This window comes from Pithys albifrons, chromosome 1 (genome assembly GCF_047495875.1).
Source record: "Pithys albifrons albifrons isolate INPA30051 chromosome 1, PitAlb_v1, whole genome shotgun sequence".
NCBI classification, from domain to species: domain Eukaryota; kingdom Metazoa; phylum Chordata; class Aves; order Passeriformes; family Thamnophilidae; genus Pithys; species Pithys albifrons.
The window spans coordinates 88,560,168-88,575,268 of record NC_092458.1 but is presented as its reverse complement, the minus strand read 5'-3'; the positions used below and the strand labels follow the sequence as shown (position 1 = coordinate 88,575,268).

Below are 15,101 nucleotides of genomic sequence, written 5' to 3'. Positions count from 1 at the left end.
TTTAGACTAGCTACAAGGAAGAAATTTTTTACAATAAAGGTGGTGAAACACTGGCAAAGGTTGTCCAGAAAGGTGGTGGATGACCCATCCTTGAAAACAGTCATGGTCAGATTGGACTCTGAGCAACCTGATCTAGTTGAAAATGTCCCTGCTTATTGCAAGGGGGTTGGAATAGATGACCTTAAGAGGTGCCTTCCAACAAAATGATTATTCTATGATCTATGATCATGAACATAAAGGTATAGTTGCTTAAATAGACCTAATTTCTATGTTTTCTTGCATCACCCAAAAATAATCACTAGTTTTTAATGTTGCTTCTTGGCCAACACTTCTTTAACCAGGCTGACAACTTTTCATTATGTTAGAAACTGCAGGAGAAAATGCAGAACTTCAGAAAATTCACTCTGTATTGTCTACAACTGCTCATGTTGTAGTACAATAGAGCTTTTGTCTTTATTCTAGTATTGCTATATAGTTACTCAATGTACAGACCATACAATACTTGAAAATTTAGTGATTTGTACAAGGAAGAAAAATCGCATCCCTGCAAAAGCAAATGATATGGTAAAACAAATAGTGGATCCAAATTCTTCAGGAGTAATGTAAACAGAAAGTTTTTTACCAGAACCTCTTGGAGATTTCCCATTAAGCTGCTTTTCTGTAAGGAAAAGTTGTCTCAGCTGTCTTGCAAACATGTCTGGATTATCCCAAGGGTTATAAGACACTTCAGAATCCCCTCCAACCATAGATCCAGAGCTCTCCAGGAAACCAGAGTCACTCAGCCCGGTCAGCTTCAGGCTTTCAAAAGTAAATACTCTGAAGGCTCTTTCTACTTCAGCCCAACTCAGAAGTTCTAAAAAAGAATTACAATCATTAACTGAAAATGTCCTTACAGCTCAGCAGAAGATAAATAGAAGCCTATTTAAGTGTATTGTTCTTGGCAACTCTGCAAAAGCCAACAGCAATTTCCTTAATGGTATTGGATCAACTTATGTGGGCTACGTTTTACGCTGCACTCAAAGTTGAATGTTTCCAAACTGCAAAATGATGTGCCTAAATATGAATCCATCTTAAATGAAGTGGTTCCTACATTTGAATACCTTCTGGCTCATTAACTTTGTATAAACGATGTTGATTTTAAAATACTGAATAGACATTATCAAAATAGTTAACAACTAGTTATTTTCAGTTCCTGGAACTCCTTTATTCTTTGTAGCTTCTCAAACAACTATCAAACTTTTTTTCTCTTCAGATAAAATTTTACACAGAATTTACACAGAATTATGCCAGGTGCAAAGACAACAATAAATCCTATTTATGGTTGTATGCATTGGTGTGCTTATAACAAAGATACTCATGCAAAGGACAGAATTTTAAGACAGGTACTACAAGGCCCAAATCACATAAAGAGTATCTTCAGTTGAACTGTTATCATTTTAGGGTCGTCAAGCACCCAAGCACATCATATATCTTGAAAATATTGGATATCTCATCTTCTGTTCAATTCAATCACCTTCTGAACAAAAGCAAAGGCATTGCTAACTAAATTGCCAGTTGAGAGAGTTTGGCAGTATAGTATAGTCCAGTGAAGACCATCAAATTTAATACCCATCGGCTGGAATGCTATAGCAATACTGAATATATAGCTTACTGTCCAAAATGAACACATCAACAACTAGAAACAACACAGTGAGTGTAAATTAATCCAACACAAGGGACTTCACAATGATACAGCTGGGAAAGTATCTTCAAATCTCGTGCCCTACATGATGACCATAGGGATTTGGATGTTTATATTTTTAATAGCCTAAAGAGAACTTTTGATACTACCTAAGGGTATTTATGTAGTCTTTGGGATTGCTTCCCAGTGTACTTCCCAGCACAAAGCACATTCTCAGAAAAGGTAACTGCAGAAGTTATTATGATTGAAGAAGTGAATGTATTTTTGGTTTGATAAAGGGACTGCTATAAAGTGGTTCACATTATTAAGACCAACAACTTACACAGAATACATTCTGAAAGCCATTTATTGTTCACTGAAAATTGCCTCCCTCAAGATACATGTGCTCCTCTGTCAAAAGGGTGTTGATAAATAAACATACAATTTACATCAGTGTCTCTCAAAATTCTACATCCTAGCATCAAATTTGCAATTTTTACAGCTTTTTTTTTTACCCTTAGAATTAGCATGTATTTGTATGTTTGTGCATATAAATATATAAAGGAGTTCTAACATACTTCCAGCTCTTAGTTATGCAGCATTTAATACTCACATAGTCTTTCCCCATTAACCATGTAACTGAGGTCTGAAGTTAGGGTTAACTTGTATATAGTAGGCTATAAGTATATTTCATCAAGAACGTGAAAGTGGGAAATTCTGCAAAGCCTTTTTGGCAGCTGAAAAAACTTGTCCCACAGTTTTTGATATTTAATAGCATCATCAACCAGAACTGAAAAAAAAAGGAAGTTATATCAATGAAAATAATTTTACCACTGGTACAATAATGCATAAGCTCGTGAACTCTGGCCAAGTGTTTAGTGTTATTTTTAGCTGAAGGAAGGGTGAAATGGATAAGTTCTGTAAGAGGCAGTTTATCCATCATTTCATGCTCAATCTTTTCTGGATTTAAGTTCTCCTGGACCTGGAGCAAAAATGAAAGCATCAGAGTTAGAGTAAACTTTCTCACTAGTGGATTTCGAAAAATCATGTTTGAATAAACAAGTCTTTTTATAGCAGAAGACATTAGCATGTGCTTAAGTCAGTTGGACATAAAATTAAATTTCAGCATGTACTCACAGTGTGTTTTTGACTCATGGTATATATTGTATGCAAACACATAAGACTGACAGCATAGTAGCAAACATTTGTTAGATGTTATTTGCCTGTGCTAGCTACACTTAAAAATACAGAAATATATACTGATCTGTTCTGAGTGGCAGCAGGTTCCTTCCATGTATCTTTCAGCTGGTCTGTGCTACTTTTTATAGTAATAGAATCTGAAAATTCATTAATCAGTCTGTGACAGGAGGAATCCCTTTATATTTAAGGATTTATCTTTTCAGACTAACCGGTATCTTTCAGTTTCACTGTTTTTAGTGTAACATACTTACAGTACCTTTTTCTTGGACCTCATATTCCAAACCTTTTTCCTCTATCCACTCATCAAACATAGTGCTATATCCTGAATTTCTTCTTCAGCAAGTACATAAAATACATCAAGCATATGCCTGCTAAGAGCATCTCTCTCAGAGATTACTCAGTGCTCCTTTCTGCTTGTATAACATCCAATGTGTCAAACTTGACTTGTGTCTGAACACTGTTTTAATCAGTAGTTGTCAAAGCACTCCACAGACAATTTGCAATTCATGAAGCCAGGCAGACACACCTTAGCTGTGAAATTTAGAACTGTACTATCACTTTTATTACCTTCAGATAATTTTCACAGTCTAGTGGTTAAAACTATACCTTGGCTTTGGAAAAATTTGAGAAATTCAGTGTTGTTTTGGTTCAGAAATTCTGGGAACTGTTACTTTGCAATAATGCCAAACCTTGCAGTCTCTGAACCTTTCTGCTTTTGTTAGAATTTGGCACTATCTTGGTTATACACTATGCTCCAGCTATTCAGTCAACTTGAACAGACTTTTTCTGTTCACTAACAACCTCTATGTATTTTCTTATACTTCTCTACATTTTATTATGCAATCTAGTCTACCTGCTAAATCACTGTTACTAAGTTAGCAACTAATTTTCTGTAGTTTCATCAGTGTTTGCCTATAGTAAACCAACAGAGCTCTATATATCTATGATCTTTGCCAAAGGCAAAACATTCTTATTAGTAATGCAAGTAGATCACTGAAATCAGTGTTTGTGCTCTACACTTGTAAGGTGTCCTCTGTCAGTAACTCACTGTTTCTTAAGTAAACTAAACACACATTGGTGTGTTCATCTCAGTAGAAAAAAACCCCAGGCTATGTTGGTCTGCTTTGTAAAATGTTCCATCCCTTCAAGTGCATTGAGCATTCATTGCCTGTGCATTTTGGAGTTGCTTATCCATGATAGATAGCACTATACCTTGAGGAGGTGCAAGCGCTGAGCCAGGGCATCATGGTAGTTAAATAAGAGAGGGTACTGGGGGGGGACAGTCTTCTCTTCACTGTTCTTAGGAGAAAAGTAGTCATATAGATTCTGTTAAAAAAAAAAGAGATGTTACACCCCAACAGTGAGATTTATTTGACATTTTAGGAAATAAACAAAAGACAACACAAACCTTTTTTTCACTTGCAGAAAGTGAAAGAGAAGGAAGGATAGAGGCCATATGATCTGCAATGGCATGACGAAACTCATCTGCCTGAGGCTCTTGTACCACTAGACTAGGTGGTGTAAGGTCTTCTTCACTTGCAATTACCTGGCAAACAATATATGTTAACTTTCATTACACTATGACTGCAGGTTAACTTCATTAAAACTACTAAGCAGATCCTGCTATAAGCTAAGCACACATCCATAAATTTTGTCAGGAAAGAAAACCATAATTCTTTTCTACAAGTAGCAAAAATAATGTACCAAGTTAGTTCCTGCCTAAAACAAGGATTATGGAAAACAGAATTAAGTGTTTTCTCCTATTATTCATTTTTGGAAGGATGAGAAGAAAAATATTCCAGTTTGAAATGTTAAGAATTCTTAACAAACACAAGTAATTAAAGACTGATCTTCTATTAGATATTGACTTGACTTTGAGTATTCTTGCCTGAGTCTATTTTCAGACTAAGTTATTTCCATATTATATTGTGGATCTCCTCTAAATCACAGATTGGGCCTGAACTCTATAGAAGTCAGATTTGTCTAGCACTAGCATTGACATACACCACTTTTATGTCAGGTTTGCCCTAAAGCCTTTGAACTGAGTAATCCAGCATAAGTTCAACATCATTGACATTGTTGCAGGACATAAAAACTTGTTATTGACTAGGTAAGAAATTACACCTTTTTCCTCATTTAATTGTATTCATAGTCTTCAAAAATTAATTATGAACTAACACTGCATATGAGGGTAAGTGCACAATATGAAAGAAAATCAAAGACAGCACTTTTGAGTTTTGATTCCTTTGTATCCTCCTTGCTTAGTGCTTCCATGCACAGTCTTATATTTTAAGTTGAAACGGAGGGATTTATTGATCTTTGACCAATTCATTATATGAGGCCTAGGCTGAATTAGCCCCAGAAATTAAAAAGAGAACATTCCCACCTGTTTCAACATGCAGCTCAACATTAAGGGTACAGAACAGTATTCCTCAGGAATCTGACTGAGCAAGTCATTGTAATACCTCATGTCCACGGAAGGAGACAAAGAAGAAATTTCTTCAGCTGCTGTAATAAGATATAAAACATTAAGATCTATTTATTCAGAAATGTCAAATTATATTCCAAATCAGTTCTGCCAGTTTGCAGATGATACAAAATTTGGAGAAGCTGTTAACTCCTTCAGAGGCAAGGAGGCCCTGCAGAGACCTTGATAAACTTGAGGGCTGGGCAATCATCAACAATATTTAACAAGATTAAAAAATTAAACAAGCGAAAGTGCTGGATCCTGTACCTGGGATGGGGCAACCCTGGAAGTTTGCACAGACTGGGGAATGAGATGCTGGAAAGCAGCACCATCTGGGGATCTGGGGGTCCCAGTCAACAGCAAATTGAATATGAGTCAGCAGTGCCCTGGCAGCCAGGAGGGCCAACCATGTCCTGGGGGGCATCAGGCACAGCATCACCAGCTGGGCGAGGGAGGGGATTGTCCCGCTCTGCTCTGTGGCAACCTCACCTTGAATATTGTGGGCAGTTTTGGGCACAACAGTATAAAAAAAGACATTCAGCTCTTAGAGAGCATCCAAAGGATGGCAACAAAGACAGTGAAGGGCCTTGCAGCTGAGGGCACTTGGTCTGTTCAGCTGGAGAAGAGGACACTGAGAGGAGACCTCATTGTAGTTACAACTTCCTTGCAATACTAAGAGGAGAGGCAGGCACTGATCTCTTCTCTGTGGTGACCACTGACAGGACCTGAAGTTGTGTCAGGGGGGATTTAAGTTGGATACTAGGAAAAGGTTCTTCACCCACAGGGTGGTTGGGCACTGGAACAGACTCCCCAGGGAAGTGGTCAGAGCACGAAGCCTGATGGAGTTCAAGAAGCACTTGGACAAAGCTCTTGGGCACATGCTGTGATTCTTGGGGCTGTCCTGTATAAGGCCAGGAGTTTGACTCGATGATCTTTGTGGGTCCCCTCTGACTTAGAATATTCTGTGATTCTGTGAAACTTCAGACAATTTTCATTAAAAAGAGACCAACAAAGTTCATTAATGTAGATCTTTTAAATTTAACTGTGACTGGGAACAGATAGAAAAGGGGATTTTCTACAGAACTTGGTTACTACCTCTGCAGTTTTCAGACTTTCACAACGTATTCATCAACAATCTACTCTCACAACATCTTCAGTTCACTGTGCAAATAATTTCAAGGATTTGTTCTGTCAGCTGAATGAATGGTTCGACAAAGGGAACAACTACAGATAGTGCTCAATCCTTTAAACATACCCTGTGACAAAATTCCTGTTGGCAGAACTTCTTCCACTTTCCCTTTTTTGTTTGAAGGTGTCATGATTGCTCGAACCTAAATGAACAAAAATAAAGACCGAAAAAATCAGAAACAATAGAACAAGTGAGGATTGAACAAATAGGTGAGAAATAGCAAAAAAATAATTTAACTTAGCTTTGGTTACTCACCCTAGACTAGGTGCTAAACTTTTAAATGGAACAAGATAGCAAGAATGTAGTTTTACAAATGCTTTGAATGAGAATTCAGTAGTCCTCCTACAAATGGAGTAAGTCCATTTTTTGTCTGCTACTAGTACATGTCCTAATAAGCCACTCTCTTCTGCCCACTTAAGCTTTTTCTACAATGAACAAAATTAAAAAACTCATTTTGCATAGAGCTAATAATTTTATTTTGGCAGGTCACAGGTCTGCAACAAAACACAGTCACTCTGTGCAGGCATATTGATTTTTCAGACACAAGAATGTGTCATCAGCAGCTATTTAGGGAATTTTTACACCTGTGATACTTTACACCTCTGTGATCCTTCCAAATTTCCTTTTTCTGTTTCCCCAGTACTCAACTATTTTTTCTTTCATTATTTGAGGTTTTAAATGCTGAAGACAAAAATCCAAATTTCATTATCAGAAAATTCCTCAGAGTGATGGTCCAAGGTGAATTTTTGATTTAAAAATAAAGACAGGAAATTCTAGCCTATAAGCAATTATTCTGTACAAAAAGAGAAGGATCCTTGCCTCAGTTATAGATTTGCTCTCTGACAATGCAGGCACATTAATAAAGTTGGTGTTTTCCAAGTAGTTGAAATGCTGCCTTCTCCAGTCCAGGCAATCATACATCAAACAAGCAATGTGTTCAAACAGCACAGTACCAAAGGCAAGCTATGAGAGAAAATCAGATACCAAGGCTGAAGTCTGCACATAACAGTGTCATGTAACTTAGTGACATGAGGCATTAGCTCTTTAACCAGCAGATCTACATCTGTTTATAAGTTTTCCAAAGGATTTTTCCCTCCACTAATTCACAATGTTTTGTTAAGCTATTCTAAAGTCTCCTCATTTTCAGTTGCTTTAACACTGCCATACCACAATATGGATTGTATATGACTAAACTGTATTAGCTGTTGTAAAGTCTAACTTGTCTTAAATGTTCAAGGTCTTCTATTTCTCAAATAGAACTTAGGTTTTTGGTGTTTTTTTTTTTATAGGAAGACAGAGGAGAGAAATCTTACAGTATTTGGTTTATAAAGTATGTGTGTGTTTTTACCAGTGATCAAGCTGCAGCCTATTTGCAAGGTCAACTGTTCCCCTGCCTTAGAAGGATAAAAAATAAAACCCCAGCCAGGTAATCAATGTCATCTCATATTACTTTTCATCTTTCTGTTGCCCTTTGAAAATAAAGAAAGCCTCAAGAACATCACTCTGGAATCCATACTTGTGAGTGGAAGAATGTCAGCATGCTGCCCAAATGTCCAAAGGCAGAGCACTGTATCTGCAAAAGTCTGACAAGGAAAGAGTCATGGTTCTTGTGGTCATGTACTGTGGTTTTCACCAAAGCTTGAGAGGAATAAAAAGCATAACAGCAACTGCTATTTTAACTGTGAAATGTTTTTGTACAAATACAAAAATCCTGTTGGAGACCACATGAAACACTCAAGTTTCAGCATCTTTAATGGATGTATTCTTCCCCTTTACATCCTGGACATTGTGGAAAGGATAAAATTATTATAATTTTAGAAAATTTCTGTCAACAGCCCTTTTCTGAGTGATTCCTTCACTTTTCTGGAAGTAGGCCAAGTCTCTTTTACTAAGAAGTTTGCCTCTAAGAGGTGGTTAACAACACTGGATGTCTCAATTTTAAGTTTCCTAAAATGAAACACAGTAAAGCACAACTGACATTAGGTACTAACTATGATAATGGTCCCTTAAGAAGTATTAGGCATCTGCTTTTCTCAACTCAGTTGGGTCTTTATGGCACTTGAAAACAAGCACTCCAAATCACTGATCAGTCTCAGTTTCCATAACATTTAAAGACTAGAGGAGACACTTGGGAAAGAAATTCTATTTGTGAAAACCGAATTTTCATTATTATTCTTGCACCTTTGTTTTGCCAACTAAATACTCTTGTCAAGAATGAGTTAGAATAAAACACTTTCATGCATATATTACTTAAAAGATATCACTAGAGCACATAAAAACTGTAATTAAAATATTGGAGTGTTTTGAATATGCAGTCTTTTAAACAAACCAAGATTTTTTACAAAGTCATAAGTAACAAAACCTGGTGGTACTCAAGCAAAGTTTAGTTTAATTACAATTTGTGATTCAATTTGCTTGGTCTCTCCTTTTTCCTGGATAGACTCAAAAGACTTCCAAGTCTAAGCACTAGTGGCTCTCAAACAAAGAAAATATTTTTGAAAGTACTTTCCTTTCTAAAGATCTCAACTCTGAGAGTAGAGACTACTCGCTGTATGCAATACTTTACTACTTTTACATTAATACCTAACAATTTGTCACAAGAGTTTTCCTTCTGTAGATCTTGGACTTTAGAGACACAGCAAGCTTGGACTCCAGCAAATCCACAGAACAGATTTATTCTATCCACCCATGATTTCAGAACTTACATGCTCCCCAACTGTTCTTTTAAAAACATAGAAATTAGGAAAATTTCTTTAGAGCTCAAGAAATTATAACTACAATCTGTTGAAACACTTTCAGTGACAGATCATTTTTCCTTTAACTCAGCTATGATATAGGTGCTTCCAGGATATTCACAAGTAGAAACAGTTCCCTGTAAGATGAGACTATGGGGAAGATAAAAATCTTTCCCAAAGGAGACTTTGCACTTCTAAATAATACAAAGAGTATAATGATAAGCAATATTATAAGTAGCAAACATACATGTTTCCACAGTTCCTTCTTTGTCACCTTTTTAGTGAATGCCTTGGAAATCACTGTGAATTGTTTTTATACCTAATTTAGTGTAATATAAATAAGGTTAAAAGAATGTAGTATGTCCATTAACCTTTATAGACCACAGATATGGTAGGTTAAATTATAGCATATTCCTTTATTTTGCTTTAGGATTTCTATTTTTTACTGCTGTTATTGTAGATTTTAAAATACTGGACCCTTTTACCTTACTATATTTGAGAATCTATTCTGGAAAAAATTTCTAATGATTCCCTTTCTACTTCATTGCTGGTAACAGTCCTGTCTCAGCAGGCTGTAAGTCAGGCCCATGTTTTGGACAAAGAGAAGCAGCACTGAGTACGTTAAAGGAACATCTCACATCAAAAATCTTTCGTGAGTTCATTTGAATTTTTTTCTCATGTGACTGTTTTGAGATGCAGTCAGTAGACTTGGTGTTATGAGGACAAAAATACAAGTTTTGTTTTATTTCATATGGACTTCTGACTGTCTAACGAGATGAAAACTGGATCTGTGTAAAGATGCTGAATAAATATAAAACCTCAAAATGTTTTACAACTCTTCCGTTGTGGCCTACACTATTAAGAAACTCCAAATTAGGTATTTTTATTCCAAGGACTTCTTGTGAATAAATGTTGGATGAACTTGTTGGATACACAGGAAACAATTTTTGATCAAGATTACAAATATATGGACTACAGTGGTTATGTTTCAGAGAAGACTGAGTTAAATTCCTTTCTTTTCTAAATTGTTCGTAAATGTCACAAACCCCAAGCATGACATGCATTGTGAAAGCAGAAAGTACTGACCAGCATTTTGCTATCAGACCAATCAGGGGGAAAGTCACTTTCCTTAACTAGGTAATGGAGCCTGGCAACATCAAGGAGACTTGATCCATGCTTTCTGTTGTCCAGAACTGGCTCCAGGTATTTCCAAAATGTTTCCAGGTCTTTGTTAGCTTCATCTTCCTCTTTTTGGTCCGCTTCTACAATTAAAATTTTTAAGTATTAGACAAATCATAGTACGGTATCTCCCTTTTATATAAAGCACAAATGATATATTAGTCTTCTGTAAGTACTCTTGAAATATTCCCATCCTCAGAGTCTCTGCAAAAATCTGATGCCCAATTTTGGGACTAAAAAATTCCAGGACAATACAGCCTCAGTATAACACAGGAATTCTTTCATAAAAAGAAAAAACCAAAAAGGAACTCCAACCCTCCAGTCACATCCCTACATCTGTCCCCCAAAACTAAAGAACAGCAGTGAATGTTTGAAACCTAGGAAATGTCAAACTCTCAGGCTGCACTTTTACAGACCTGCCAGCATGTATCTTGGTGAACCTGTTCTTGAAGTATAGTGTAAGCAAGCCTTCTTATCACAACCTTATTGGCATGGAAATTGCAGCAAAAGAAGATTAGTTACAGTGTGACTATGGATAGCAAGCCTAGAAGTTGTGTGGTTTCCACTTTTGCTTTATGGTAATGATCAATTTTTGAAAATGCATTATCTACAGTGACAAAAAAAATTCTCTCAATGTCAACCTTACAATCACACTCTTGGGATCTAAGATCAACCATACTTTTAGAGTGTAATTTAATAGGAACAATCACCTGCAGTGACTGGATTTCATTTTGACCCATGAGTACCTGGTATTTCTAAAATTTAAGTATGAAGGCCAAATACTTCCCTTGTATAATTCCAGTGGCCCCCTGGTTTAAAACAAAACAACTCAGTGAGGCTGTGGGCTCTTCAAAAATGCTGATGTCCTCAAGATTTTCCAAGGAATATATGTCTCCTGTAAAAGCCATTGGAAATGTTTGCCAATTAACTTATTTTAAAATGGTTTTATCAGTATTTGGAAGATATGTCCCATTAAGTGACTCTAGAAACTGGACAGAAGGCTGGGGAACTCTCTGGCAAAAGATTCTGCATGTATAAGACATTCTCATAAATTCAAGAGGAGACTGAACAAGTACTTAGGAAACAAGCAGACTAAATCCATTGTTTAAAGAGACAAAATGTACTTGGATTGGGAAGATTCACTGACTTGAAAATAACAGGAAGTTTGGGGATGTTTGGTGTTGAAAAGTTTCATATATGAATTACTTATTACTCTTTCTTGTCCTTCCACTTCTTTCTCTTGTTCTTCTTTGGACATTAGCTATTGAGCACTTCTGGAGATAGATCACTGGCTTAGATGGTCCCTTGATCTTAAACTGTTCAATATTCCTAACAGCTCATCTCAGTCACAGGATCATCCTTTCTTTTTGTTTTTCATCTGCTCATGAAAGATATTCTCTAACTCAGGACAACACCTCACCTGTGCCAATGTTTCCCTACTTTGAAAGCACATGTAACACTGTAACAGCATTTACAGCTGCTCAGTCGGTGGATTAATCCGGTTGCCTTTATGAATGAAAGGTGAACAGCTACACGTGCTTTTTTACACTAAAAGAATAATAACATTTTACTAATTCTGTCCCATAGTTTAATAATAAAAACATACAAAGCTTCCCCTTCCACAGAAACATCACAGCTTGCCAGTATCGATCATTAGATGCCCTGCCCTTGACCTCTTTTCATTCTTTTGCCTGCAATCCCAAGGCTTTTCTTTTCTCAAGTATATTTTTATCATGTAAACTCTCTCAGAAAGAATTAAAGTTTTAATGAGTAACTCTAAAAGAAGGTGCAGGAACTGAGAGAGACTATCAATACAGAAGAGATCTGGCAGCACCCTAAAGAGGAACTGGATTACCGGGTGACCTTCAGTAATAGAAATGAGACAGTAACCGCTACCTGATTTTGGAAAAACGCCTCCCTCCCAGCCCAGCTCCCCCTGAAAAACACCCAATTCTCATTAAATAACAGTGGGAAAAGAGCATCTAGTATAATTGAACACATTGCTTAGTGATTTTGAACTATCACTATGAAAACTGAAATCCTAGAATCACTAGGATGTGTCAGGTCACAAGTTTCCAGCAGAAATGGAGAAAAACAAATTCCATTTTGTCAGACTGAGATACTGGTCTGAGTTCTTTGATTAGCTCCCAGAAGTCAGTTAAAACATGGTGCTAAAAAAAAGCTGCATTAGTAATGTCACATCTAATAGAAGGATAGGAGGAACAGTAAACTAACCATGTGAAAGGGTGCTAATGGTGCTGCCTTGGTAACTTCACAAAATAAAAGCCTTTAAGGGATAAAAACACCTGGGAAGGACACAAACATGAAAGCTGTGGTCCCTAATCCATGATTCACATCTATTCATGCTAAGAATAACAAAAACACTGTAACATAATTGCATTTACAGCTTAAAGGCTTTCTTTCTAAAAGCTTCTCCATACATTATTGAAATGACCAACCATGATCTGTTTTGTAAACCATTCAACTATGAAGTACTTGAATTAATGTCTGCTCCAAGGCATAACTAACTATACCTGTATCACTGCTGACAGATGTTTGCCTTAATATAACTTTAAAAGCCTCAAAGACTCAAAATATTTCTACTCAGTCTTCAGTGCTTCACTATCCTCACCTGTGAACAGTTTCTTCCTCTTACACTGCATTTTCCCTATTGCAATTTAAACTCTTAACTTTCAATCCTAGACTTTTACTAACTTCAAGACTTTTATAATTTCTCCATTGTATCATTCACCATTCTTAAACTTAAGGATAACAATTTTATTTTTTAACTCAACAGGAAAAGATTTACAGATCCTTTAAAATTTTTTTTTTTACCTTTTCTTGCAAGGTCTTACTGTTGATTTTACATGATAAGATCACTTCAGGTATTTTTTAGTATATACTCTCCCTTCTAATCTGGAGATGGTATTTGGTTTTTAGAGGCATAGTGATACTGATGACTTATGTTAATTTGTGTCATTAGCATGACAGCTTATCTTTGAAATCAGTAGTCCAGACATGTGTTCCTTTATTTGAAAATTTAATTATTCAGGCAGAAGCCTACTGTACTGTTCATATAAAATAGAACAGTTTTTCCTCAGATTATTATTCTCTATATCATCAAGAATATTTTTTATCACACCCCATTATTCCTCCAATACCCTTGGCAATACCAAATGGTCCCAGACCCAGCACCAACTCTATTAAGTTCAGTCCATGCATCCCACTATTCAATAGTCAACTTTTAACAGTTACTCTACAGAGGCCAAGACTTTTGAATAATGCTGTACCTACTGTATGTTTATTTTCATCGAGACCTACCTTGCTCACCACAGGCCATGTGATTCTTATTTAAATCCAAATGTATCACACAACTACTCTGTCAGAAGGTCAGCACTTAACTTTATATGGAAATTAAACTTGTCTGACATGACTTGTTCTTGAACAGCATATATGAGCTATTACTCATCTCAATTTTTTAAGTGATTTAAAATAATTTCTTCCAGTAATTTTCCAGGAAGAGAAATTAAGCAGATTACAGTGCCTTAGCTGTCTTCCTTTCCCTTCTTCCTCGCAGCTCTTTTTCCACTCTCACTTGGTCTTAATGAATTCAAAACTTTTCTGATCAGCTGCAAAGTTTTCTACCTTATATAAGTAGCACTCATTTATTTTACCTATTACTCCACAATTTAAAGTTGAATCTTTCCGTTACCAGCATTAATTTTGGTTAGTTGTAATCATCACCTCTCTGCAATGGTATTTGCAGGGAAAACAGATTAGCCCCCACATAACACACAGGGTATAGCAAGAAGTACAAGAAGCCCTCCCAAAACATTAACCACTGTCAACCTTCTCAGGACCACCACCTTACAGTTCTTCCTCTCTGTTGAGAAGCAGACAAATATTTTCCTTGGTACTCCTCCTGCATTCCATTTTGGGTTTCAGCATTTCTGATTTTGCGCCAATAGGTTCATAATAAACATATATTCTCATCCCTAGGGACCTGAACTATTTCTAATTCTTAAATGCTTCCTTATGCCTGAGGTCCACAAAGAATTCATGGTTTAGCCAAGTTGTTTTCTTACTATGCACCCTATCCTTTCTTAGTAATGAGGAAAACTTGCATTACTACCTATAACACTACTTACACAAGATACTATTATCTATTCATAATTTTTCCTCTTCAAAAATTTTATTTACAAACTACCTATGTTTTTTAAAGTCTTCCTGCTATTATACATAAAAGACAAAAAAAGACATAACTGGAAATACTTGGGGAAAAGTGCCCCTGCCCTCTCATGCCCAGCAGGTGTTGTAAATCAAATCAAAATAAACCAACCCATGCTTTTTGCTCTTTGCACTTTAAAGACCTAGTAAGACATTACCTTTACAAGTTCTAAAAAAACTTTAAGAAGCTGGAAATGATGTTTTCCTGTCATTCTCTTCTCAGAGATAAAATTGCTCAAACAGCAAGATCAAACATGACTCTGAGTCCATCAGCTGGTCCATGATTACTTAACTCTTAAAGGGTTCATGACTTGTGTTAGCTCACCTTGGCACCTTTGGGGACATGTTCCATACAGTCCATACAATCTAACCTGTAGTATTTGCCATGTCATTTGGTTAACATGGGAGGAAAGAAGAGCATGCTGAGACAGTTCAGCCTTCACA

The 15,101-nt window shown here is 36.4% G+C and overlaps 1 protein-coding gene across 1 annotated transcript in view; it reads right to left on the bottom strand.

Annotated features, from left to right (window-relative positions):
- The window catches only part of SPAG17 (sperm associated antigen 17), a 93,654-nt gene that overhangs the window by 47,241 nt on the left and 31,312 nt on the right, over nt 1-15,101 (bottom strand). The window contains exons 7-15 of the mRNA XM_071559567.1: nt 10,338-10,513; nt 7,316-7,479; nt 7,007-7,010; nt 6,583-6,658; nt 5,247-5,368; nt 4,269-4,406; nt 4,073-4,186; nt 2,492-2,642; nt 623-853 (exon numbers count right to left, since the gene is read on the bottom strand). Of these exons, the coding sequence (XP_071415668.1) occupies nt 623-853; nt 2,492-2,642; nt 4,073-4,186; nt 4,269-4,406; nt 5,247-5,368; nt 6,583-6,658; nt 7,007-7,010; nt 7,316-7,479; nt 10,338-10,513 (1,176 nt within the window). The remainder of the gene's footprint in view (nt 1-622; nt 854-2,491; nt 2,643-4,072; nt 4,187-4,268; nt 4,407-5,246; nt 5,369-6,582; nt 6,659-7,006; nt 7,011-7,315; nt 7,480-10,337; nt 10,514-15,101) is intronic.